At 39.8% G+C, this 26,535-nt stretch overlaps 10 protein-coding genes across 10 annotated transcripts; 5 read left to right on the forward strand and 5 right to left on the reverse strand.

Annotated features, from left to right (window-relative positions):
* Nucleotides 1-3,872: 3,872 nt before the first annotated feature.
* On the reverse strand, nucleotides 3,873-5,706 carry SAPINGB_P003200 (uncharacterized protein; the record flags this gene model as incomplete). The annotated part of the gene is made up of 5 exons (XM_031997918.1): nucleotides 3,873-4,936; nucleotides 5,034-5,172; nucleotides 5,278-5,356; nucleotides 5,425-5,494; nucleotides 5,631-5,706. 5 exons carry the CDS (start codon nucleotides 5,704-5,706, stop codon nucleotides 3,873-3,875), a joined length of 1,428 nt encoding a protein of 475 aa, XP_031853809.1.
* Nucleotides 5,707-6,267: 561 nt separating this feature from the next.
* SAPINGB_P003201 (uncharacterized protein) lies at nucleotides 6,268-7,398 on the forward strand (the record flags this gene model as incomplete). The annotated part of the gene is made up of 1 exon (XM_031997919.1): nucleotides 6,268-7,398. One exon carries the CDS (start codon nucleotides 6,268-6,270, stop codon nucleotides 7,396-7,398), a length of 1,131 nt encoding a protein of 376 aa, XP_031853810.1.
* A 92-nt stretch (nucleotides 7,399-7,490) lies between these two features.
* On the reverse strand, nucleotides 7,491-8,039 carry SAPINGB_P003202 (uncharacterized protein; the record flags this gene model as incomplete). The annotated part of the gene is made up of 1 exon (XM_031997920.1): nucleotides 7,491-8,039. One exon carries the CDS (start codon nucleotides 8,037-8,039, stop codon nucleotides 7,491-7,493), a length of 549 nt encoding a protein of 182 aa, XP_031853811.1.
* Nucleotides 8,040-8,697: 658 nt separating this feature from the next.
* Nucleotides 8,698-9,837, forward strand: SAPINGB_P003203 (uncharacterized protein; the record flags this gene model as incomplete). The annotated part of the gene is made up of 1 exon (XM_031997921.1): nucleotides 8,698-9,837. The coding sequence occupies one exon, from the start codon at nucleotides 8,698-8,700 to the stop codon at nucleotides 9,835-9,837; it is 1,140 nt and encodes a 379-aa protein (XP_031853812.1).
* Nucleotides 9,838-10,060: 223 nt separating this feature from the next.
* SAPINGB_P003204 (uncharacterized protein) lies at nucleotides 10,061-11,101 on the forward strand (the record flags this gene model as incomplete). The annotated part of the gene is made up of 1 exon (XM_031997922.1): nucleotides 10,061-11,101. One exon carries the CDS (start codon nucleotides 10,061-10,063, stop codon nucleotides 11,099-11,101), a length of 1,041 nt encoding a protein of 346 aa, XP_031853813.1.
* Nucleotides 11,102-11,292: 191 nt separating this feature from the next.
* SAPINGB_P003205 (uncharacterized protein) lies at nucleotides 11,293-12,656 on the reverse strand (the record flags this gene model as incomplete). Its single annotated transcript, XM_031997923.1, has 2 exons — nucleotides 11,293-12,545; nucleotides 12,629-12,656. The coding sequence occupies 2 exons, from the start codon at nucleotides 12,654-12,656 to the stop codon at nucleotides 11,293-11,295; spliced, it is 1,281 nt and encodes a 426-aa protein (XP_031853814.1).
* A 321-nt stretch (nucleotides 12,657-12,977) lies between these two features.
* On the forward strand, nucleotides 12,978-14,525 carry SAPINGB_P003206 (uncharacterized protein; the record flags this gene model as incomplete). The annotated part of the gene is made up of 2 exons (XM_031997924.1): nucleotides 12,978-12,991; nucleotides 13,181-14,525. 2 exons carry the CDS (start codon nucleotides 12,978-12,980, stop codon nucleotides 14,523-14,525), a joined length of 1,359 nt encoding a protein of 452 aa, XP_031853815.1.
* Nucleotides 14,526-14,620: 95 nt separating this feature from the next.
* On the reverse strand, nucleotides 14,621-18,714 carry SAPINGB_P003207 (uncharacterized protein; the record flags this gene model as incomplete). The annotated part of the gene is made up of 5 exons (XM_031997925.1): nucleotides 14,621-17,945; nucleotides 18,037-18,131; nucleotides 18,231-18,238; nucleotides 18,521-18,541; nucleotides 18,606-18,714. The coding sequence occupies 5 exons, from the start codon at nucleotides 18,712-18,714 to the stop codon at nucleotides 14,621-14,623; spliced, it is 3,558 nt and encodes a 1,185-aa protein (XP_031853816.1).
* Nucleotides 18,715-20,070: 1,356 nt separating this feature from the next.
* Nucleotides 20,071-25,178, reverse strand: SAPINGB_P003208 (uncharacterized protein; the record flags this gene model as incomplete). The annotated part of the gene is made up of 3 exons (XM_031997926.1): nucleotides 20,071-24,644; nucleotides 24,693-24,793; nucleotides 24,844-25,178. The coding sequence occupies 3 exons, from the start codon at nucleotides 25,176-25,178 to the stop codon at nucleotides 20,071-20,073; spliced, it is 5,010 nt and encodes a 1,669-aa protein (XP_031853817.1).
* Nucleotides 25,179-25,730: 552 nt separating this feature from the next.
* On the forward strand, nucleotides 25,731-26,523 carry SAPINGB_P003209 (uncharacterized protein; the record flags this gene model as incomplete). Its single annotated transcript, XM_031997927.1, has 2 exons — nucleotides 25,731-25,863; nucleotides 25,988-26,523. 2 exons carry the CDS (start codon nucleotides 25,731-25,733, stop codon nucleotides 26,521-26,523), a joined length of 669 nt encoding a protein of 222 aa, XP_031853818.1.
* Between the last annotated feature and the right edge of the window lie 12 nt (nucleotides 26,524-26,535).

The following is a 26,535-nucleotide window of genomic DNA, read 5'->3' on the forward strand; positions in this document are numbered from 1 at the left end:
ATAATTGGGGTTATCTTTTTGCAAAGAATCTTTTAATTTAGCTAAAAATCCATATATCCAGATTTTCATACCATTTTAAACTAGACTCATGTTTTTTTTTTTTTCTATGTTTCAAAAAATTTCAAAGATTAAAAAGGGTATCAGTGTATTTTTTTAAAGAAATATATAATAAAATCTGGAGAAAATGAGAAGAAGAAAAAAAAAAAAAAAAAAAGGTAGTGTATTATTTTTTGGTGTAGAAATTTAACCCGGCACAAGTGGAAAACCCCCGTGAAAAAAAAAATTATGAGTGTGATGATTATGGCACCATACTAAAACAGTTGAAAATGTCAAATATATTTTTTAATGTAGAAACTGAAATATGAATTTCTAAACAAACCTTCCTTGATATTTATGAAAATGCATCAAGTACTTGGATAATAAAAAAAAAAAAGAAAAAACAGGAAAAATAGACTAGAAAATGTAGAGAAACCGGTGTATAAAAAAGAAAAAAAAAGTATAAAACTTGGGGTAGTGGAAAAAAATGTTTTTCAAAAAAAAAAAAAAAAAAAAATCTAGGGAAACTAGACAAGAATAGTGAATTGTGGATTTTGTTTATTTTTAATGTGATAGTGAATTAAGAAAAGAAAAGGGAAAATAAAGATGATTAAATCAGAAATGAGATTAGATGAGATGAGGTTAGAAAAAAAAAAAAAGTTGGGTAGGTATATTTTGAATAAGATGTTAAAAAAAAAACTGAATGGAATTTAAATCTGGGGTAAAACCAAATAAGGGTTAAAAGTTGATTTGTAAGTTGAAGAAGAAAATTATTATTTTTATTATTATTATTATTATTATTATTATTATTATTACTTGGATATAACAAGAATCAACGTTAATTTAAAATAAAATTGACAAAGAAGTATATTATTATTATAATTGATTGTTATTTTAAAAAATTAAATGGAAAAGGAGATTGAGTTTTCTGTCTTAAAACAATTGTTAACCTGTAAAGAAAAGAAGGTAAAGTTATTCTTTTTCTAAAAAAAAAAAAAAATAAAAGTTTTGGAAACGACAATTTTCACAATTCTGTCAATTTGAATTAAACTTAAACAACAGATTCACATAGCCTCTTTAAGTTTATGATTCTCCCCCCCCCCCCTTCTCTCGTATCTTATCTCAGAAACAAAACATGTTTTCAAAGAAGAAAAAAAGCACACTTTGCAGATTGAAACCCATTTAAGAGAAAAACCTCTCAATCAAAGTTTAAGAAAAAAAAAGTTTAGATGCTTGATTGAGGAAGAAGAAGAAGAAGAAGAAGAAGAAGAAGAATAAGAAAAGAAAAAAGTTAAAAAGGTGTATTGTAAAAGAAGAACAAGAAAAAAAAAAAGTAAAATGGGGTGTGGATAGTTAAGATTTAAGTACATTAAGGGGATAAGAAGAATCCCTTAAAGTCATGAAAGGTTTAAGAAGTTTAACAAAAAAAAAAAGTATGATTTTGAAACAAGAAAAAAAAATAATAAGAAGAAGAAGAAGATAAGTCTAAGATTATAAAGTTTATTAAAAAAAAAAAAAAAAAAAAAAAAAAAAAAAAGTGAAAAGTGAAAAGTGAAAAGTGAAAAGTGAAAAGTGAAAAGTGAAAAGAGAATATTATATTGTTGAAATTTTTTTTTATTATTTTTTATTTTATTTTTTTCATTTGTGCCACGGAATTAAGACGCATTATTATATAAAAAAGAGGTAATAATATTAATACTGATGACTAACTTTAACCAAATAAAAATTAAATAATTTTTTTTATGGTGACTAAATAGCACCTGCACATTTAATTTTTTATTAAATAAAAATAAAAATAATAATAAAAACATTGAGAATTTTGGAAATTAGCAAATACTAGAGCAATCAATGAAAAAAGAGGCGAGTGAAAAGAAGAAACAATGTCATATGAAGTAATAAATATATTTTTTTTAAATCAAAATTAAAATAAAAAAAATAGAAAAAAAAATAAAATAAAAAAATTTTTTTTTTTAATTCATTTTTGTTGATGACGAAATTTGGGGTAAAAAAAAAAAAAATTTCAATCACAAGGCTTTTTTTTTTTTTTTCTTTTTTTAATAATAAAAAAATTTTTTTTTAAAGTTGGAAAGGAAAAAATTTTTTTTTTTTTCACCCCACGATGCGGAGAACCCAAAAAATAAAAATAAATAAAAAAAATTTCATTGTTATTGTTCATCGTCATTACAATAAATATTTTTTTTTTTTTTTTTTTTAAAAAATGCAATTCAATCAAAAAAAAAAAAAAAACAACAAATTGAAATTTTTCAATGTGACTAAATTCATTTAGAATTCAATTGGATTAATAAAAGAAAAAAGAAAAGAAAGTAAATAATTATTTATAAAATATTAAAAACAATAAATCCTATGTGAAAAACAATGAAATGATAATATTCAACTAGCTTCATCATAATCAATCTTTCTATTTGCTCATTCATTCATTTATTTATTTTATTTTTTATAAGAAATTTTATAATTCAATTGTATTCTTTTTTATTTCAAAATTTCAATTATAATTAATTGATTAACAAACAATTTAATCAATTCTTTTAAAAAGAAAAATTTTTTTTTTTTCATTCAAATACTGTTGCTGTTCTTGTTGCTCTTTAATTCAAATCTTCAACATGATTATAATCTTTGTTATAACTTAATTAAGTAATTACTTATAACAATAAAACAATAAATAAATAAATAAAAAAATAAATAAATAAAAAAGAAATACATTTTCAAATCTTTTTTTTTTCTTTTAATATCTATATTCTACAACATAATCTTCACCTATTAAACACTCTCAACTTATCCCTTTTTTTTTTTTTTTTTTTTTTTTTTCCTTCTCATCTTCAAACTATTTTATCTCTTGGTTCTCAAATTCTTTTCGTATTATTATTATTATTATTATTATTATTATTATTATTATTATTATTATTATTATTATTATTATTATTATTATTATTATTATTATTATTATTATTATTATTATTATTATTATTATTATTATTATTATTATTATTATTATTATTATTATCATCTTTGAATATCCCCCCAAAAAAAACAAAAAATAAAAAAAAACTCTCTCTCTTCTCTCATTTGTTAATTTTGTTTATCAGGAAAAAAAAATAAAAATAAAATAAACCCTTCTTGGGTAAAAAAAAAACATCATCTTCCTCATTATCTACAGCAAACCGGCGTCTTCGGATTGTTATCTTGCAGGGAAAATATCCCGCAAATCACAATACCCCATATATGTCCATCTTAAACTAATCACCCCTTTCTCTCCCTCTCTTCCAACTACGATAGACTCATATATATCTCCATTTTATTACATTGGTTTATCAAAAACTTTTATTTTTTGTTTTGTTTTTATCCAATAGTATTATTATATCAATAGCAAAAAAATAAATAAATAAATAAATATTAATCATTATAAGGGGGTGGTGGTGGTGGTCGAGGTTCGTATAGTAATAATAATAATACACTTTCATCATAATACCATAAATATTTTCAAAAATTGTTTCCTCTCTTTTTCTTCATCTTCTTAATCTTCTTCTTCAAGGCGTCTCTCTTTTAGTCCTTCCAAAATCTATCTATCTATCTATCTAATTTTTTTTTTTCATTCTTCTTTATACACCTTTTCTTCATCTTACCAATTCAGGGTTGGTATAAACCTCAGTTGTGTATGTCTAATATGGGTATATATATATTTTTTCTCTCTCTCTCTCTCTTTTATCACTATTTTAATTTTTTTTTAAAAAAAAAACAGCACTTTCCTCCAATCCATCATATTCTTCTTCACTGCTTTTCCCTCTCCATTCAATCCAATCTCACATCTAATACCCTCATCATTGAGGTTGCTGCTGTTCCTGTGCTGCAACCATACTGAAAAACGGATTGTTACTGCTCATTGGCGATGACAAACTAATGCTACTCCCTGCAGACATGTTATGAGAACTATTCAGACTTACTGCACTCGTCACAATCGGAGCAAGCACAGTCACCGGAATGGTTGTTTGTTGTATATTACCAGTGACTGGGGTTGGTGCCGATACAGGCATTGATGTCATCACAGGGGGTGGTGATCTCGACGTTATTATTGTTGCGGGTAATGGCGCAGATGATGCTGCGCCAATCTGGTTACCCTTTATTTTTGTGGGTGAGCCGCTTACTGGAATCCTAACGGCTGAACTTTTTGATGTTGTTGGTGTTGTTGGTGTTGTTAATATTATTGAGTTACCAACAACTTCCTCATTATCCACCACCAATCTAATGGTTCCAGAGTTTTTACTGACATTTCCAGCTGCGGTGGAAAATGTCTGAATCCGTGAAACGGGCTGAGGCGATGGTGTATTATTGGATGAGGAAGAGAGTGGTGCTCGAGTAGGCACTACCGATGCTGCGGAAACAGAGTGTGGTGGCGTAGGTGCAGAGTAGTGGGATTCCTCAATGATGGAATGGAGGGGGAGAGACAGAGAATAACGGCCTTCCATGGAGGGTTTGGGTGCAACACGAGCCTTATTTCTGTAAGCCCCTGAGCTGGATTGTTGTGTCCAAGCATCGAGTGAGCTGCGTGGACTTGTAACGGAAGATGTAGCTGAAGTGTTATGATAATTGTTAGATGAGAAAGATGATGAAGCAGAAGCAGAAGCAGAAGCAGAAGAGGTAGAAGAAGGGCCTTGAGGCCCTGAGTTTGCAGCAACAATAGCCGTACTGATACTGCGACGGGGCCGGCCCGAGGATGAAAGATCGAGGGTTAAACGTGGTTTTGCGGGTGCAGCATTACCAGTAGCCAAGTCTACAATTCCTGGTCTTGCCATGTTTGCACGTAGTTCTTGGTACTGTTTCTTTTCCTGTGCCATTTTTTCAGGAGATTCAATCAATTCTGTAATTAGACTTGCTTTTGCCCTGACTGTTGAATGTTAGTAGAGATAACCGAATCAAGTAAAAAAAAAAATCAAAAAAAAAAAGGGGGTGAGGATGAGAGGTAGGTTTAATATAAAACATACTAGGAGCACCTTGATCAATGTTACGATCATCGGCATAACGGAAATCGCGTAGGGTTTTAATTAGATAAAGATTTTTTTTGAGCCAGTCAACCACTAGATCTGAAGCTTCATAGATACAATGGAGAAGAATTGTAAGAGCCTTTAGAAGAGTTAGATTTGAAAAATGAAATGATTTGAAATGAAATGAAATGAAATGAAATAAAAAAACGTGGTTCAAACTAGGTTTCAAATGAAAAATACATACTTTCATCACATGACGCCAGTTCTTGCCCTTGTCATTGAGTCGTTTTTCAAGTACATCGAGAACTTCCTTGAGATATTTACTTGGGAAAGGTTAGAACGGGGGAAAGAAATCAAAAAAAAGACACAATGATTTCTATATAAAACTCACTCGTGATAAGTTAATAGTGCAATTTCATTAAGTTCCGAGATGCTTGGCCCCCAAGGTTCATTACTTGTAGCTATCAAAGTGATAACAAATGTGTTAGTTAAAGTTATTGAAATATATATATATATATATATATATATATATATATATTATATTTTGATATAAATCGAATAAAAAAAAAAAGACTGTAGTGTAGTTTAAAGGCGTACCATTTCTAACGGTGATTTCAGTGGGCGTATATCTATTTGTTACGTTTTTAATAGAGCGAACAAAATGCTTAGACATTGCTGGAGCCAAAAAAAAAAAAAAATAAATAAATAAAATTTTTTTTTAAATAATAATGATAATTATGATAGTAAAAACCGTGGCTGGTATTCAAGGGCTCTCTGATAGGAGGGTCCTTGAAAAAGAAAAAGAAGAAGAAAAAAGACTTTTGAGTGGGTGGTGATGGTGATGGTGGTGGTGATGATGATTTTTTGACTGTGTGTGTGAGTGTGTGTGAGTGTGTGTAGTGTAGTGTAGTGTAGTGTAGTGTAGTGTAGTGTAGTGTAGTGTGGGGAGGGCAGACTAGGAAAAAAGCAAAAGCAACAGCAGCAGCAGCAGCAGCAGCAGCAGCAGCAGCACCAGCAGAGGCAGCAGAAGTGTAGATTTTTTTAAAATTATATATATAAAAAAAAAGAGGTAACGTGAAGGGTTAGGGTAAAAGCTTTTTTTTTTTTTTTTTATTTTTTTTTTTTGGGGGGGTATTTACAAATTATCCAAACAAGGTAACTTTTAAACCCATTTTATTTTTATTTATTTATTTATTTCCCATATCAAAATCAAAATCAAAAAAAATACCATCAAATGGCTTACGACCAATTCTACAAAGAAGATGCCTTTGCAAGCTCTTTAACTTTTAACAAATGGGTCCCACTTATGTGTGCAGATGTGGCTTTGCTATGGACTTTTAAACAAATTTATAACCGTCCTCCAGATCCACGCATTTGTCTTACATCATCTCCAGGCAATAATAAAAATAATAATAAAAATAAAATCACCAACACCCTTCTATACCCTCCACACTTTTTCCGAAATCATCCCATTAACTATGTATCTGTGACAGGGGAACTTATTGATGTGACTGAATCACAACTAGGATTGGATCCAGAGAAAAACTCATTGGCAATACTTATACTTACAGTAGACGATGGATCAGGAACTACCCTTAAATGCATCTTATTTACCCAACAAGGAGCTTATAACCCAAATAATTTACTACACCAGGTTTACCAAGTCCAAGGCTTTATTATTGACTCTGAAACTTTTGGAAGACAACTACGAATTGTTCAGTTTGCTCGAGTTAAGGGACTTACTGGTGAATTGGATAGATGGTGTGAAACTTTACGTGTTCGTAAAACCATTTTGACAAAACACTGGGATTACGATTCTGGAGAAACAGACGAAGACGAAGACGAAGATAAAGATAAAGATGAAGATGAACAAGACGAACAAGAAGAGGAAGAAGTTAATGATAATGATGAAAGTTTTAAAGATATTGATAAATTACCAACCATGTTTTGCTCTTTCCATAGGAAAAACTCTGTGCTTGTTCAAACCCCTAATGCCCTAGTGACTACACATACAGGTGGTGTACGATTAGATTTACGAAAAACACAAACCTCTGCAAGAGTTTTAAAAGTCATCAAACATCCAAGAAACAAAACTCCACCACCACAACACCAGTATCATAAACGGGTCCTCAAAAGCCCTCGCAAAAGTCAAAAATCATCTCCTCTAGATCCATCTCTTAAGAATTCACCAACAATTACATTTACTCGACAAAACACGAGGCAGGATCCGCAATGTGCTCCAGCAATCCATCAACAAGTATACTTAAACTCTCAAATTTGTTTCTTTTCACGGCCATGTGTTATTGCAACACCAGCAATTTCTCATCTCCCAAAATCCCGTCGTCATCTTCATCTTCATAAGTGATGAAAAGGAATTTTTTCATTCATTAATTCATTCATTCATTCATTCATTTATTTTTTTATTTTTTTATTTTTTTATTTTTTCCCCCAAACATATTATAATGCTGGCTTATCAAAACGAATTGACATTTCAACACCTGCAACAGAGTACCCACACTTTTGATAAAAGGCCACATTGTGCTCCGAGCAATCCAGAATAATCTTGTACACTCCAGCCGCCTTTCCAATGGCTGTGAGTGCTGAAATCAACGAGATTCCAAGTCTTTTACCTTGCTGCGACTTGTTCACAGCAATATCTTCAATGTGGCCCACAAGCCCACACCCATGAATCAATTTACGTTCCACAAGAACGGTTCCCACAGCCACAACCGCATTTGCAGCATCTGTAATGGCAACCGCATAATATACATCTCCACGCGACTTCCAGTGATCAAATAAAACACCAAATGTCTTTGCAGTTACGTCTCCAACAGTTGTTAGGGCGCTTAGAGTATCGAGCACTCCGCGAGACACGTCGTCTCGAGCAAGAGGCCGTAGAGCGTAGCCTTGAGGAAGAGCAGCAGCGACTTCTTTAGGGATCAAGCTGGGAGAGAACAGCAAGTTTTCTTGAGTAGGAGCCGAGTAAATTGTTTGTGATTCAGACATTTTCTATTTTATTTTGAGTGGTTGTTATGTTTGTTGAAGGGGGGGGAAGAAAATAAAAAAAAAATGGCTGGTTTTTTTTTTTAATTTTTTTTATGGAGCTGCTGTGCTGGCCACCAATGCGGCTGAACATTAGGTAACACGTGTGGATCAGAACTTATCTTTGGATAACATAAAACGATACCCCGGATTTATAAAGTTACCAACACGGTAACCTTTATTCTTTTATTTAAACCGGCAACAAGCGGGTATTGCCCATGTTATACACGGAGCCCGGCACGCGGGTTTCTCGATAGAATATTGCAAAATGCACCGACTGGACATTTCACATGGACGTACCCGAGAAATGAGAAATGAAAAATGAAAAAAAATGCATATTTTTTTTTTTTTACGTTGCTATTACTGGTCTTTTTTTTTTTTTTTCTCTATTCTTTCTATCACATTAAACAAAAAAAAAATTTAGTCATTTTTTTATGTTTGAGCCAACCGTTAAATTTTTTTTTTTTTTTTTTTTTTTAAAAATTTTCTTTTAAATTTCCTCTCTCATCAAAAAATAACCAACCAACCAACCAACCAACCAACAACCCATCATCATCAAAATCGCTCCAATTAATCAACCAACTAACTAACTAAACAAACAAACAAACAAAATACCCTTCTAATGTTTCGATCAGCCCTGAAACTTGCCCGTGCCCCGGCCTCCTCTTCGGTCATGGCTACTTCCCGTCGTGCCATTGCTACCTCTTCCTTTGTCCCTCCCTCTCCCTTCACCTCCGCAGACCAAAAACCTCGCCATTTGCTCTCCATCGACGACGTCACTGCTGAAGAACTTCATGCTCTCGTCACAAATGCTATCCGTCACAAAAGTCTCATCCGTTCAACTCGAGATACTACCACATCAGCCACAGCTGGCTCTCTTTCTGCCCATGCTCTTTCTGCCTCATCCGGTGGTCTCCGTGGTCAAACTGTCCCTCTCATCTTCTCAAAACGCTCTACCAGAACACGCGTCTCTACTGAAGGCGCCGTCACATACCTTGGCGGACACTCTATGTTCCTTGGTAAGGATGATATCCAAATCGGTGTCAATGAATCTCTCTATGATTCTTCTCGTGTCATTTCCTCCATGACTGCAGCCATTGTTGCACGTGTTGGACCCCACGAGGACATTTTGGGTCTTGCTGAACCCTCTTCAGTCCCTGTCATCAATGCCCTCTCCGATCTCTTCCACCCCTTCCAGGCCATTACTGACATTATGACTATCCGCGAACATTTTGCTCCTAATAACTCTGGAATTGATGCCCTCAAGGGTCTTAAGGTCGCCTGGGTTGGTGATGCCACAAATGTCCTTCACGACCTCGCAATTGCCTGCGCAAAGTCTGGCATTGATATTGCTGCTGCAACTCCCCTCGAATACCCCGTCAACCTTGACATTGTCGAGATGGTCCGCAGAGCAGGTGACGAAACTGGTGCCATCTTTGAGGTCACTACCGACCCCCTGGCCGCCATCAAAAATGCAGATGTCGTTGTCACCGATACTTGGGTTTCTATGGGCCAAGAGGCAGAGTACCGCCTTCGCATGCAACAATTTCAGGGCTATCAAGTCACCTCTGATATGGTTAAGGCTGCTGGTGCCAACAAGGACTGGGTCTTTATGCACTGTCTCCCCCGTCACCCTGAAGAAGTCTCTGACGAGGTTTTCTACTCGGACCGCTCGCTGGTTTTCCCTGAGGCTGAAAACAGACTTTATGCTGCTATTTCCGTGCTTGAGTCTTTTGTTGTCAACAAGGGAAACATTTTGTAAAATAATGGGATTAAATGTTTAGAAAAAAAAAGTTGAAACAGCTTTTTTTTTTTTTTTTAAGTATATAGAAAATAAAAGTATTCAAAAATTCAAAAATTGTGTGTTTAAAAAAAAAAATAATTCTAAACATCTACACTTTTTTTTTTTTTTTTTTTCATTTGTTTACAAATTAAAAACAAACACAAACCTCCCATATCCCCTTCTTCTTAAAAAAAAAAAGAAAATGAACCCAGATGACCCACAGGAAACTCTCCCAGCAGGTCTCAAGAACCTAGCAACTTCTCTCAATAACCTCAATCTTCAGACCCTCCGTCGTAAATCTCTTCACCAACGCCATGACTATCTCTCTTCTGATGACAATGATCACCCAAGCCCAGTCAAAACTGAACAACAAGACCCTGATCCAAAGCTTGTAACTACAACCCCACGACAACCAATACATGACCCGCTTACCCCAGGCCATATCGCATCATCTGCACTTAAAAATCCCATCATATCAACCCCTGGTGTTTCCGCTCCTCCGCTTCACCCACACTCGGCCGTAACTGCCTCAGCAACTACTGCTCGGCGCGTGCCGTCTGACGACCCACGTACACAGACCAGGGATGCATCACTACGGCGAGAGCTCGAGCAAGTGCGCCAGGCAAACCTTGCACTTTCAGTTGTGCTTTCTGCGGTCCGTATTTCACAAACAAATCTGGACGGTGTGCTGACTGCAGCACACAATGCTGACCGTCTGCTGGACAGCTGGGTCGCGGTACTGTCACAGTCCCAACATACTTATTCATTGTTATCAGATGCTGGGTATTGGACAGGTGTACATGACGATTTGGCACGCGAGGAAGCCCAGAAGGCTGAGAGAGAAGCAGCGGCAGCAGCAGCGGCAGCAGCAGCAGAACAGGAGCGGCGTGAAAGACAGAAAAAACAACAAGAAGAAGAGGCCAGGAGACGCAGAGAAGAAGCAGAAAAAGCAGAGGCTGCGACAAGAGCACAACATGAACAAGATAGCAGAAGAAGGTTGCGTCGAACGCGGCCGGATCAACAAAACGGTGTGACGCGAAGTTTAAGTGCACGACGACGGACTATAGTGGCACCAACAGCTGCTTCTGCAACAGCTGCGGAAGATACGCGGCTACGGAGGCGAGGAACAATGATTGGAACAACTACAACACCTTCCAGTGCAACACGTCGGCCACCTCCAGGGTCTCGTGCACAACCCGGGTCTTCGATTCCTTCACGCACCGGTCGGTTCAATCCCAAATAGAATTATTTTTTTATTTTTATTTTTTTTTTGATACAAAAAGAAAAAGAAAAAAGGTAATCATTTATAGAAGTTTTCAATATATAATGTAAAAAAAAAAAAAAGAAAAGATGGAGAAGTTAAATTCATCACAAATATTTTTCAAATCCTTTTCAAATCCTTTTCAAATCCTTTTCAAATCCTTTTCAAATCATTCATCGTCGTTTGCCTCCCCGCGTGGTACCTTGACGCCCTCGTGAACCAGCCCCTCCACTGCCACCACGAGAATTGCTGCCTCCTCCAGCACCCCCACGGTTTGATCGTCCATTCACTGCGTTACCTCGCCGCGCACCGCCTCCTGGTCTTTGGTCTCTTAACCTCATAGCACGCTCTATATCTTCATGCATTTTCCGAGCCTGTTCGATCCGCCGTCGCCGCCGTCTTTGGTCTTCTTCGAAAAAACTGGCTGGTGAGTTTGTTTCAGATCCAGTACTGGCCATTGGATTTGCTGCTGCTGCTGCTGCGGTACTTGCTACTGCGTTACTTTCAATCCGTGTGAGTCGTGCCTGTAAAGGTGTGAAGTAGGGGAATGCAGTTGATTTGAGAATACTTTCCACGCTTTGATCTATAATCTCTTCTTCTTTCCGTTTCGCAGCTTCTTTCTCTGCATCATATTGCTTAGATGCACTTCGTTGTTTATTTTTGGCCAAAATGGAAAGCACAGAATCTTCACTTGGCGAAGCTTTCTTTGCTTTGTTATGCCGTAAATCAACCTCCACAATACGCCCTGACACTGCAAATCCCTTAACTTCTTCATCAGTTGATAATAATCCTTTAGGCTTGGTATAAATTGGTCGTGTACCTTCATTATTCTTTTTCCGTTCATTATCAGTCCCAATTTGCGATTGGCTAAAGCCTATATTTACTGGAGATTGTGGACGTTTGGGCAAACTAGCTGGTGCTTTCCCCAAGGTATTTGTACTATTCATACTATTCATTGAAGTATCTTCCTTTTCATTTTCTGGCATATTTAGAATACTTGAAGATGCAGGCAAAAACCTCCCATATAATGTCTCCACTTCTGGTTTATCCTTTTTATCTTGTTTTTGTTGTTGCTTCTGATTCTGATTCTGATTCTGATTCTGCGTCTGTTGCTTCTGCTGTTGCTGTTGTTGTTGTTGTTGTTGTTGTTTAATTTGGTCAGCACTCGTGGTATCAATTTTGGGTTTCTTTTTAAGAGGAGTCTTGAGCTCCAAATCACGGCGTTTTTTGCGTAACAAAAGAGCAGCATTTAACGCATCTGTTTCATTATCATTATCATTATAATTTTGATTGTCTTCTTTTGCTTCTTTTGCTTCTTTTGCTTCTTTTGCTTCCTCCTCCTCTTCTTTTTGTTCTTCTCCAGGTGAAGTCCGCCTGTTGTGACTAGTTACATGAGAAGTTGATTTACTAGATGATAGTTTATCGTCTCGCCAAACAGTTAGAGATTTTAGTTTAAACAAAAAATAAAAAAAACAGATTAAAGGATCATTATAAAGTCCTTTTTCATACCTGTGAGAAACTTTCGTTTTCGTAGCATTTTTTTTTTATTGATATATTATCAAATTCTGGGTGGTAGTGATGGTAGTTGTTGAAGAAATGCTGAATTTATTACTTGAAATGAAAAAGAAAATTAAATTAAATTAAAATAAACTAAAGATTATATAAACATTACTAATCCATTACATAAATATTTCACTTTTTTTTATCTCCTTTTTTTTTTTTTTTTTTTTTTCTTTACCAGCCAGCTGTTTTTGAAAACCTCCAAATCTTTCAACAACATCAACATCAACAATTAGAATAAAAAAAAATTCCCACCAAAACAACAACCAGAAATTATGCGTGAAATCGTCTCAATCCAATGTGGCCAGGCAGGTAAGTCAATTAAAAAATCTTTATAAAATTTGTTTGCATTGTTTAATCTTATATTCTAACTATTTATCAACCTCTTTCTAGGGTAATTATCTTTCAATTCCTATAAACTTTTCTCTTTCCCCCCCCTAATCTTATTATCCTTTTCCATCCCTCCTCCCCTCCCTAACACTTTCATCCCCTCCTATTTAGCAACCAAGTTTCTACTGCGTTTTGGAACACAATCATTGAGGAACACGGCCTCGATGCAGATGGCCATCTCAAACCAGACCAGGACGAATACTCATCTAAGCGTATCGATGTATTCTTTTCCGAAGCATCCAACCACAAGTACGTCCCCCGTGCTGTGGCTGTTGACCTGGAACCCGCTACCCTTGATACAATCCGCTCCGGCCCCCTCGGCCACATCTACCGACCAGATAATCTCATTAGCGGTGATTCCGGCGCTGGAAACAACTGGGCTAAAGGTTTCTATACTGAAGGCGCAGAGCTCATGGAAAGCGTGATGGACGCCGTGCGACATGAGGCCGAACAGGCAGACTCGTTACAAGGTTTCCAGCTCGCCCATTCACTCGGTGGTGGTACCGGTTCCGGTCTCGGTACCCTGCTGCTGACTCGCATCAAGGAAGAGTACCCAGACCGTATGCTCTCTACTTACTCTGTCCTGCCATCACCCAAGGTCTCAGAAACTGTCACTGAACCATACAATGCTGTCCTCTCTTTCAACCAGCTCATTGACCACGCCGACGCTACCTACTGTCTCGATAATGAAGCTCTCTACAACATTTGCGAAAACACTCTCAAGATTGCGCGGCCCACCCACAAGGACCTCAACGCCCTCATTGCACTCGTCATGTCTGGTGTTACTACCTGTCTAAGATACCCGGGCCAGCTCAATGGTGATTTGCGTAAGCTCGCTGTCAACCTGGTGCCTTATCCTCGTCTTCACTTTTTCACGGCCGGGTTTGCACCCCTTGTTGCGACAAATGCAAAGTCTTTCCAAAACTACACTGTTCCTGAGCTTACCCAACAGCTCTTCAGCCCGACAAATGTCATGGCTGCTTGTAACCCGTACCACGGGAAGTACCTTACAATCTCTACTATTTTCCGTGGCAAAGTCGCCATGAAGGAGGTCGAGGATGCAATTGCGGCCGCCCGTCAACGTAACTTTCAGTACTTTGTCGAGTGGATCCCAAATAACGTCCAAACCTCAGTTTGTAACGTTCCTCCCAAGGGCCTCGAGACTTCTGCAACTTTTATTGCAAACTCAACTGCTATCCAAGAGCTTCTTTCCCGCATCTCGGACCAATTCTCGCTCATGTTCAAGCGCAAGGCTTTCCTTCACTGGTACACAAACGAGGGTATGGAACTTGCCGAGTTTGGCGAAGCTTCTTCAAATCTTAAAGACTTGATTCTTGAATACCAACAGTACCAAGAAGCTGGCATTGATGATGAAATTGTCGACGAAGAAGGTCTCATTTATGAAGACCATGCAGTCTACGATTCTGTCGTTGATGAATATGCTCAAGGTGCTTAAAAAATAACGTAAAAAAAATTAATTTATAATATACTAATAATAACAATTGTTTCTTTTTCTTTTTCTCTCTTTTTTATTTTACTTCTTTCCTTCCCTTAAGCCTTGATCTTGACAAGCAAGTCAGAGCCATCAACGGAATCACCATCCTTGACAAGAACTTCGGAAATCTTACCTGAAGAGTTTGCGCTAACAACCATCTCCATCTTCATGGCAGAGAGGACAACAACAGGATCACCCTTCTTGACCTCAGCACCCTCCTTGACGCGAACCTCCACAACAACACCGGCCATGGGAGCACCAACCTCATTGGGGTTGTGGGCATCAGCCTTGGGACGAGTAACAGTCTCAATTGCGGCAAACTTGTCCTCAACAGTGACCTTACGCATCTCACCATTAAGCTCAAAGTAAACCTCTCTGGTACCAGTCTGGGTGGAAAGCTCACCAATGGCAAGCAGCTTAAGAATAAGAGTCTTACCCTTCTCAATGTCAACTGCAAACTCCTTGCCAATCTCAGGAGGAGCCAAAAAGTATTGTGTGGGGACAACACTCAAGTCACCATACTTCTCAGTGTACTTGCGGTACTCCTCGTAAACCTTGGGGTACATGGTGTAAGAGGCAACGTCAGTGCCATTGATGCTACCACCAAAGCGCTTCTCCAGATCGGCTCTAATGCCAGCCAGGTTAAGAGGCTTAAGAGTCTTACCAGGACGCTCAGTAAGCTTAGGGCGCTGGCCACGGAGAATCTCAGTGCGGAGAGGCTCAGGGAAACCACCATAGGGCTGGCCCATAAGACCCTCAAAAAAGTCAAGAACCGACGCGGGAACGTCAAGAGTAGAGGCCTTAGCCAAAACGTCATCGTAGGAGAGCTTGTTGGATACCATAAACTGGGCAAAGTCACCCACAACCTTGGAGGTAGGAGTGACCTTTACAATGTCGCCCAACAAACGGTTGGCCTCCTCATAAGCCTTCTTGGTCTCCTTCCACTGCTCACCAAGACCAACCTGCTGGGCCTGGAAAATCAAATTGGTCAATTGACCACCAGGAATCTCGTGAATGTAAACCTCTGGGTCAGGGCCCTTAAGGTCAGCTTCAAAACAGGAGTAGAGAAGACGCATCTGGCCCCAATAGGCATCAATGTCCTTAACCTTGTTGGCATCCAAGTTGGTCTCAGTGCGGCCCTCAAGGGAAGCCAAAATGGCTGAAATGGAAGGCTGAGAAGTCATACCAGACATGGAGTTGGAAGCAGCGTCAACAGCATCGGCGCCAGCAAGAGCAGCAGCTGTCATGGAGGCAACACCAGTACCAGCAGAGTCGTGGGTGTGGACGTGAATAGGCAAGTCAGGGTACTTGGCACGAATGCTGCCAATAAGCTTGGTAGCAGCAGCAGGCTTAAGGGTACCAGCCATATCCTTAATACCAAGAATGTGTGTGCCCATAGCGACAATCTTATCGACAAAGTCAATGTAGTAGGCAAGGTTGTACTTCTTCTTAGGGTTGAGCATATCACCAGAGTAGCAGACAGTGGCTTCAACAACACCACCAGCCTTCTTGACAGCGTCGACACCAACCTTGAGTTGCTCAAGATCGTTCAAGGCATCAAAGACACGGAAAATGTCGACACCATTCTTTTTTGCCTCAAAGACAAACTGGTCAATGGCATTGTCAGGGAGAGAAGAGTAAGCAACACCGTTAGCACCACGGAGCAACATCTGGAAGGGAATGTTGGGGACAATGGCACGGAGCTTGCGAAGACGAGCCCATGGGTCTTCGTGAAGGAAGCGCATGGCAACATCAAAAGTAGCACCACCCCAGCACTCAAGGGCAAATGCACCAGCAAGAGCATGGGAAGTAGTAGGGGCAATCTTAAGCAAGTCGTAGGTTCTAACACGAGTAGCGAGAAGAGACTGGTGAGCATCACGCCAAGTAGTATCCATGATAAGAGTACCCTTAAAGTCACGAACAGCCTTGGCAAAGCCTTCAGGGCCCTTCTCGAGCAAAACATCACGCCAACCCTTGGGAGGAAGGACATTGTCAACGTCAATAGCAGGGCCATCAGGAGACTCGTAAATGGTGGGGATGGCGGGTTCCGAGGTAAGCTTGGGCAGACCAATTTGGCCAGCAACTTGGGAACCATTAACAGTCAGCTCAGCAAGGAAGGCGAGAAGCTTCTGGGCACGGTTCTGAGAAGTAAGCATCTCAAAAAGCTTTGGAGTGTCATCGATGAAAGTGGTCCAGCAGTCACCCTTGATGAAGGTCTCGTTGGTCAAGAGAGCAAGCAAAAAGGGAATGTTTGTCTTGACACCACGGATTCTAAACTCAATGAGAGCACGAAGCATTTTGCGGCGAGCAATTTCATAGGTAGAGCCAGAGCATGTGCACTTGACCAACATGGAGTCGTAGTGGGGGGAAATGATGGCACCAGCAAAACCGTTACCACCGTCCAAACGGACACCATTACCACCAGAAGATCTGTAAACTTCAATCTTACCAGTATCGGGCTGGAAGTTTTTGGTTGGGTCTTCGGTGGTGATACGGCACTGAATGGCAAAGCCACGGTAAGTGATCTTGTTCTGGGTAAGGCCAAGCTTCTCGAGAGTAGCGCCAGCAGCAATTTGAATCTGGGCAGCAACGATATCAATGCCAGTGATTTCTTCAGTAATGGTGTGTTCGACCTGGATACGGGGGTTGATTTCGATAAAGTAGTGTCTGTTTTGATTATCAACCAAAAACTCAGCAGTACCAGCGTTTCTGTAGTTGGCAGTCTTGGCGAGCGTAACCGCATCAGTCAAAATGGCGTTACGGACATCCTCAGGAAGGGTCAAGGCTGGGGCGACTTCGACAACCTTTTGGTGACGACGCTGGACAGAGCAGTCACGCTCATAAAGATGAATGACATTGCCGTGGTTATCAGCAAGAAGTTGGACTTCAATGTGCTTGGGCTTGTCGAGGAAGCGCTCGATAAAGACAGTTCCGTTGCCAAAGGCAGTCTTGGCCTCAGAACTGGCACGGAGGAAGGCATCGCCAATGTCATCACCTTCACGGACAACACGCATACCACGGCCACCACCACCAAAGGCAGCCTTAATAATGACTGGGTAGCCATACTTATCGACAAAATCCTGAGCATCCTTAATATCCTCAATGGGACCGTCGGTACCTGGAACAACGGGGACGTTGCATTTGAGAGCGAGATTACGAGCAGAGACCTTGTCACCAACAGAGTCAATGACATGGTGTGGGGGGCCAATCCAAATCATACCAGATTCCTCGACCTTTCTGGCAAACTCAGAGTTTTCAGAAAGGAAACCATAACCCGGGTGGATCATGTTGACGCCATGCTTCTTTGCAATTGAAATGATTTCATCAATTTGCAGATAAGCCTGGACTGGTGTGTATTTACCTCTAGGACCAATGGCATATCTGTTGTAAAAAAAGTTGAGGGTTAGAATTAAGAATTAAGGAAAAAAATTAAAAAAAATTTAGCTAATTGATTAATGCAAATAATACGTACGCTTCATCGGCCTTAAGTCTGTGCATAGAAAGTCGGTCTTCATGGGCAAAAATGGCTACTGTGAGCAGAGAAAGTTCGTGAGCAGTTCTGAAAATCTGTGAGCAAAAAAAAGAGAAAAGATACCAGTGTTAGTTACAACGGTTATCGAAGGCGATTTTTTTCTAAGAAAATTGGTTTTTTGGTTGTTTACGTACTCTGATGGCTATAATTTCAAAGGAAAATTTTGAGGGGTCACCGGCAAGCCCGGGTTACCCAAAAAAAAAACATGGGGGTAGAAAAAACCTGGTTAGTATATTTTTTTTTGTTGGAGAGAAATATAGCGTGATGACAGATTGAAAGAGAAAAAAATAAATAGGAGGGGGAAGGACTAAAAGATCCGGATCTGGGTGTTGCATGTCCGAAGTATAAAGATGATTATTTTAGAGATAAGGAAGGATTGGTGGTGACATAATTTTAACGCAGCCAACCCAGTATTAATACTTACGAATTTCACCACGGTTAGCAACTAAAAGGACGAGTTAGTACAATTGTGTTTAATTGAAAAAAGAATTGTAAAGATAAGTACTAACCTAGCAGCTTGTTGATTGAGCCCAGGATTGAGGACTCTGCGCGAATCTGATGAATGGAGGTGGTGGTGGCAACCTCCTCGTTAAGCTCCTGGATTTCTTCTGAGGGCATTGTGTATATAGATTGTTAGGTTTATTTATTTATTTATGAAATAATAAAAAAAAGACGATTGATTCTTCTTTTTCTTTTATTTCTTTAATATATAAAAATTTAATAAGAGAATAATAAGAGGAAAAAAAAATAAATAAAATAAAAAGAAAAAGAAAAAAAAGAAAAAAAGTTGAAAGATTTAATTAAATTTGGGGGGACGGCCCGCCCTTTATATAAAAAGTCTGATTTGAAAATTGGCAAGGTGTATGGCCAGGTTTTTTTTGTTGTTGTTGCACCAAAGCATTACACACTAATTTTATTTTACACCGCTCTATGTACTATACATATATATATGTCCACACTCTCCACACAATCACCATCACCCATTGACTGCCCAGCCGATAACAGCTACACTTATGATGGGTGCACTTTTGATTTGTACGTTTTTTGTTTCCCCAAGGGATTCTTCTTCAAAAATGTTTTTGCATGTTTGCTCTGGCATATATTACTGAAATTATAATGATAAAGATCATGAAGACTCGTATATTCTCATTATCATCTCCGGATCTTCCATCCGCCGGCCGTTGGATGTCCGTCCCCAGATGCGCGCACACACAAACAATAATGACGAACCAGAGTTGTTTTTTTTCTTTTCTTCTTCTTGAAAAGTTTTAGATATTTAGTGTAGTTAGTACTCGGATCTTTCTAACGAGGTTAATTTTTTTTATTTATCTCACAGCAGAATAAATAGAAACCCCCATCTGCTCGGTTATTGTCGCTGCCATTTTTTTTAAGGTTGCTACGTGCTGCTTTTCGCTTTTGGCGGCGTTTTTTTTTCTTGAAATGCCCCAGAATCACGTGTTAATAGATTATGTCATATTCTTTTAACTGATAAGAATTGTTTTATTATGTAATCTTTCTTATATCTTCTGGTCCTTTAGGTCCTCCCAAAAAAAAAAATAAAAAAATAAAAAATAAATAAACCTTCTTTATGGCTGAAATACCAAACCATTTGAAAAGATGGCCAGACATAAAGAACTTTAAAAATACTGAAACTACTGTCCAACCATTGGCCAAGTTCTTATCTCAATTCAAAATTTCTTGCACATGTCTTTTTAAAAAAAAATCTTTATAACACAGGTTTTCATTATACACCTTTAGTACACACTTCATGCAATTTCTCCAAGGTTGCTACAGACTAATGTACCCCGATCTATTGGGACGATCTGTTCTTATTTTTTCGTTCATGATTCTTCTTTTAAGTAGTGCGTCTTAAACATAATTTATTTATCATAAAGAGTAAATTTAGTAGTAAATATATCCAGTGTATAATTTCGCTCATCAACTATCATTTTATCATTATAATTATAATTATAATTATCTGCCCTCTTTCTCACGCTTGCTCTTAAGATATGCCTGTCGCGTGTTGGCCATCTCATAAACATATTGCCCCAAATGCTCAACTCCTTCAATTGCAACTCCTTCTCTATCCTTCTGTTTCCTTTGCGTCTTGGTTGTACTAATGGACCCACTGCCATACATCTCCCCAGTCACAACCATCAACTTATCATCCACATTACGCTCAAGCATGCGTCTCACAATCTCCTCATCCCGTGCAAGTTGCCCCCGTACAAGCCCACCATGTCCTAACACATAAAGTCCCTGGCGTGCACGCGAAAGAGCAACCGTCAATCGTCGCGGATCTCTCAGATACCCAACCCTCTTAGTGCGCACAAGTGACACAATCACAATGTCATTCTGCTCACCCTGGTAATCGTCAATTGTCTTCACTGCCCCAGGTCTCCCAAAAATTTCTCCCACAAAACTCTTTGAAGAGTTGCTTCCACCTCCTCTTCCTCCACAACAACGTCGCTCAACAATCTCTTCAATCAATTTCTTTTGACCGTAGTAAGCACTTAGAATCGTAACATTGTGACTAGGGTACCCCAACAATCGCAAGTATTGATATAGGGCCACTGCATATTCAGCCTCGGCAACGTTTTGCAAAAAATGTTTGGAAGGCTCCGACTCCACTCCTTCCTCAACATTAATAAACTGCCAACTGTGCAACAACCCCGGATTGGGTCGCTGCAATTCCGCAGCCGCCAATACCCGGGGTAAGTGCTCTAGTGAACCCCCACGGATAATGCTGGAGTTGCCATTATTAGTGCTGTCATTGCTACTACCCTCACCCCCAATAGCCCCGTCACCATCCACCTGGTACTGCCAGTCGTAGAGTGCCACAATCTCAGGCCGGGCTCGTCCCTGAGCATTTAACACAATTGCCGGAGTCCCAAGCCGCACAAGTCGTCCAAACAAACTTTGGTCCAAGTGCCCATATTGACGAAGGCCACTGTTTTGCACCACTGGTGCGTTTTGTAAGTCGTCGCCAATTAACACTACCCGCCGCACGCTCTGCTGGCCGCCTAGTGCCAAAACAAGTATCGTCTCCAACTCTGTCAACTGTGCAGCCTCCTCCACAACAATGCTGTTGCATTGGAACCCAGCCTGTTGCAGCTCGGCACGATTCATAGCCGCAAAAGTAGCCGTTACCGCGACTATCCGCGCAGATTCATGAACTAGTCGATCCGCTCTCACGCGAGTTCCTCGAAGCACATCAAACGGGCGTACCTCGCGTAGAACATCAAAAAGCCGAGCCTGAATCTCTTGTGCATAAACTCGTTCGGCCACAGCTAGCGCTCGTCCGAAAACGGTTTTGCTGGGCTTTAAAGTCATATTATTAGTTTTCGTCTTAAGTTTTGTCTGTTTCTTCTCCGCATGCACGGCTGTGCCTTCAACCTCCACCACCTTTGACCACCATTTTTGAAACTGCGCCTTCAGCCGGACACTATCTAAATGGTTCCCGTCACCATCATCGGCTTCGGCCTGTTCGAAGCCGCCGCACAAGGACCAAAAAATACGTGCCCGGCCTTCGTCCTCATCCTCCCCGGACTCTGAAAAGTATGTTGCAAACGGAAACCCCAGAATAACTTTCTCCACACTCCCATTGTTCTGGTCTCCATTTTTATTGTTTTCTCTCATAGTTTTGCCCACCTCTTCAATGTATCGATCCCACCGAGGCTTGACCTCCTGCTCATAAAATGCAAGTCCAGTATCACTTCCTTCTCCGTACCCCCCGGCCCCAGCCGTCTTTACAGATGCTGCAAGTCTGGTCACTGCTCCAAGCACCTCGTCGCGCGTCTGTTCCAGCCGTTCAACGCATCCATACTTGGAAAAAGACCCTCCAAATCCTGGTCCGCTGTCGGCTCCGGCATTACCACTTTCCGGCTTCCCCTCGGCTTCGACCAATAACAGCTGTTTCTGTCTCTTGGAACCCTTACCCTGCTGTTGGCGAATTCTTTCGTCGAGCTGCTCTTCACCACCACCTAGCCGCACTATATGCCGACCTTCCACATCAAGCTCAACAATCTTTTCAAATATGTGGTTCAACGCGTTATTGCTGTGTGCAACAACAAGAACTCGCTCCTCAGGATAATTGTGGTAAAGGTTTGCCACTGCTTGAACAGCAACATCTGTCTTTCCTGTGCCTGGAGGCCCAATCACTACAGTCAAACCAGGACTCACGCCTCGTACTAGTGCCTCTACTTGCCGGGGTGTAAATCGCACCTTGTTATGCTTCTTCGGTGCAAGCCCATACACAGATTCAGCCCTCGTAGAAACGGCTTTCAACGGCTCGGTAACAAGTTTAGCGTCGCCGTCACGGCTACTGCTACCCTTATATCCTTCAATGTACCCAGGTAAAACATATGGAGGCAATGGGTCCCCGTTTGGGTCGCGCCCCTCATCGTCTTCTTCCTCTAATTTCTCCACAATAACCTTTCGTCCGGGGAAGCTTCCCTCGAGGTGCTCTCGATCCAAAAATGTGTCAAAATAATTCACTTTGTCAGCAAACCAGTCTTTTGTTTTCTCGTTTTCGTGCATTGCAACATAAGAGGCCCCGCTTGGGTTTCCAAACCCTAACACAACTTCCACAAGCCACTCAGGAACAGCTCGCTCGGAAACTCCTTGACCCTCAAGAGTTAAACTTTTAATGTTTTCCAAAATTTTGTGAAAATTGTTTTCTCTAGGACGCCGCCTCAAAATCACATTGAGATCCTTGTAAATGTGCAACGCTCCAGAATCTTTAGCATATTGTAATGCATCCAAATAAACGTGCAATTTACGTCGTCGTCGAAATCCACGCTTTGTCGACTTGCCTTCACCATCAAAGTCGTTGTCGTCAATGTCAACAAAATCATCAAGATCTTTTTCATCAATATCGAAAAGATTATCCTGACCAGAACCCTTATAAATAGGTCGATCACGCTCATCCAAAACTTTGATCACTTCGGCAGATCTTAAATGTTTGATTCCAGTTTGTTCCCATAGAGGAGACGCGGATCGGGCTGCAGCGGGAGTCACAAGTTCCGCCAAAAAGACAACTTCGCCAGGTCGTAATGCATCCCACTCAGACAAGACACCATATCCAGCATTCTGGCCTTCAAATTCAACAACCAATTCAGCATGAACTTTTCCAGGAGCAGGAATAATGGTAGTTTCTGTAGTCTTGACAAAACTGTGCGAAGGTTTTTCTTTAGTTTCCTGAACAATATCATATGAGCCAACCTTGGGTGGTGTAACTTCAAGAATGGCAACAGGCGTCGACAACTTGGCTGCCATCTTGCTTGAGCCGTTAAACTTTGTTTTGATTTCTTGGTTTCCTGCACTATTCATAATGACTGTTTGTGGCTTAAGTCGCTGGACTGTTGTTTCAATATCTTGTTGAATTTGATAAAAAGATTCGTACCGTTCTAGTTGGAAAGCTCGCATCAAAAAGTCAGTAACGCTCAAGTACTGTAGTCCCATTTGCGGGATGGGTAATGGCAAAACATTGGTGTTTCCATCACCACCTTCTTCTTCAGTCAATCTCAAAGTTTGTGAGAAAAGCGTGTCTTCGGTTGGTAGGGTTTCTAAAGACATACATAATTGTTGGATAGTAGCCTTTTGTTCATATCGCGCAAAAATACACTCAAGCAAAAATTCTCGTTTGTTTTCTGGTGGGGGTAATGATTCAATTGGGTACTGAGTGCGCAGGTTGAGTGCTTCGCAAAATGATTCCAGTTGTTGTAACGTGATTGACTGCAAATGATCGGCTAAAATCTCGCGTTTACCCAAAGATGCTAAATTTGAGTAAGCCAAAAATCCAGTATCCTCCAAAAAATTTTCGTATGCCGTAGTCCTTAGCTTTTTATATTGTGCCACTAGTCTTTCACGAGCTTCATCTTCGTTCAGCTGTTTCCCAGAAAAGTCGTCAATTGGAAACTGCATGTAATAGTCGAGCAAGTTGACAAGTTCCAAAAACACACGTGCACGGTGCTCTCCATCATCGATGACACTCTTGTAAAATGGTGATTGTTTAATGGCGGAAAGCAGGTGAACGTCAACCAAAAGTGTATTTGTAAATCTTCTGGTTGGTAATTGTGACACAAGCGCAATCAAAAACTCCAAAATTCGCGTGGTATATAAAAACCTATCTGAGTGAACAATTTTTCTAGCCTGTCCTTCGTCATGTTTGTATAAAATGTCAAGAAACCCCATGATTGTAGAATATAGCCATTCGCTCGCCACAGAGAGATGGGCGTAAGCCTCACCCTTTTCTTTATGAGCACTTGTCAAACGTTTTTGATAATGTTTCCAAAGCTTTTTTAATGATGGGTTCTGTGTAATGATTTCTGTTCGTGAAGTCTCTGAGCTTAACCGGTTCCAAATTAAAATTGAAACCACAGGGGCAATCTCCTTGCGAATTATCGGGACATCGAGACTTTTAGTTGCAATGGTGAGGAAATGAACGAGCTGTGTGCGAACCCATAATTCTGTGGACGGTGTAGAAAGAATAGAAAGAACGCGATGAAAAAACTTGGAAAACGTATCCGAAGATTGGCTCAAGGTTTCTAGTTTGTGTTAAAAAACTAATCCAATAAAAATCATGTCAAACTTACCCCAAGGTTTGTTGTTCTCATTATTTTTTGCCACCACCATTAGCGCAATAGAAATAACATGTTGATCATTAGAATCATCTGAAAAGTTCTCCCAAAGGTATCTAAATAAGTTAGCGAGGGAACAACAAAACACAATATTAAGGTTGCTTACTTCTCAAGGTACTTCAAATGGTTCAAAATGAAAATATTGAACATAAGAGACGAAAAGGCAGCACTTGCATTTGTCGCAGATGTCATCATGGGTTTTGCAAGTTCCACATAAACCTCTGATATAACTGAATTTGTTTTTTTTGTAGATTTCTTGGTATTGGTCTTGGTAGTCTTCTTTTGTTTCTTTGCTGGTGGTTCAGAAGAATCATTTTGCGATTCAACGCCATGGTCCCAGTAACGCGTCGCGATTTCAAAAAATGTAGAGGAAATCACATCGTCTAAACATGGACGCTCAGTGCTGGTCCCTTTAGCTTTCTGCTGAACAGGGCCACCCATGTTTCTCTATGTTTTAATAATAGTTTGTAAGAAATACGCGTTGTCAAAAGGCTTTGGTTTTTTGCAATTTTGATTTGGGTTTTAATGGCAGAAGAATTTTTGGAATATTTAAACCACCCTAACCCTGAAATAAAAAAGCGCTTAAAACAATGAAGATGGACTTCTGAGAAATAATTTCAGTAAAAATTGCTTAAAATTTGTTCCAATCCTTAAGTATCATTTGTGAATAACCCCATTTAAAGTCTTTTTTAATATATATTATGATGATTCCTTTTCTGAATCATGTTAAATCTTCCTGGTAAATCTTTGATTGAAAATAATGCTACGAAGTGTTCCAAATGCTTGGTCACGTTTTACGTAACACTCGGGAAAATTTTTTTGAAATTTTTTTTTCCATAAAAATTTTTTTTTCTCTGTTCCCCTTCTTAATCACACACACACGACACCTACAACCTTTAAAAACTGCAACTAGGCCGCACTCGCAGGATCCCGGATCAGTTTTTCTTGACTTTTCAGTCTCAGTCGTTTATACATATACATATATCTTAAAAAATGTCGTTCAGAGGAGGACGTGGCGGTGGCCGTGGCGGTTTCGGCGGCGGTCGTGGTGGTTTCGGCGGTGGCCGTGGTGGTTTTGGTGGCAGAGGTGCTCCCCAGCAGCAGGGCCCCCCAGACAGAGTCTTGGGTATGTTTGATTTTACTTTAAATACCTTTATTTTGTCAAGATTTTGCTTCTTTCTCAAAACTCTTTGAATTTGTTGATAAAATGTAAAGTTTTGTTTGAATTTTCACTAACTAAAGATTTATAGAAATGGGCACATTTGTTCACCCATGCGAGGGCGATATTGTCTGCAAGTCTATCAACACCAAAGTTCCTTACTTCAATGCTCCTATTTACCTCGAAAACAAGTCTGTTGTCGGCAAGGTTGACGAAATATTAGGTCCTATCAATGATGTTTACTTCACAATTAAGCCTGCTGAGGGTATACAAGCCACTTCTTTCAAGTCTGGCGACAAATTTTACATTGGTTCCGACAAGCTTCTCCCATTAGAACGATTCCTTCCCAAGCCTAAGGCTCCTGCTGGACCTAAGCCAAAACGTGCTCCTGGTGCTGGTGGTGCTGGTAGAGGTGGCTTTGGTGGTGCCCGCGGTGGCTTTGGTGGTGCCCGCGGTGGCTTTGGTGGCCGTGGTGGTGCCAGAGGTGGTGCTCGTGGTGGTTTCGGCGGTGCCAGAGGTGGTTCTCGCGGTGGTTTCGGCGGCGGCAGAGGTGGTTCTCGTGGTGGCTTTGGTGGCTCTCGCGGTGGTCGTGGCGGCTCTCGTGGTGGCTTTGGTGATCGCCGATAAACCCAAAAAAAA

Source organism: Magnusiomyces paraingens (assembly GCF_902498895.1).
Source record: "Magnusiomyces paraingens strain CBS 517.90 genome assembly, contig: contig2, whole genome shotgun sequence".
Lineage (NCBI taxonomy): Eukaryota > Fungi > Ascomycota > Dipodascomycetes > Dipodascales > Dipodascaceae > Magnusiomyces > Magnusiomyces paraingens.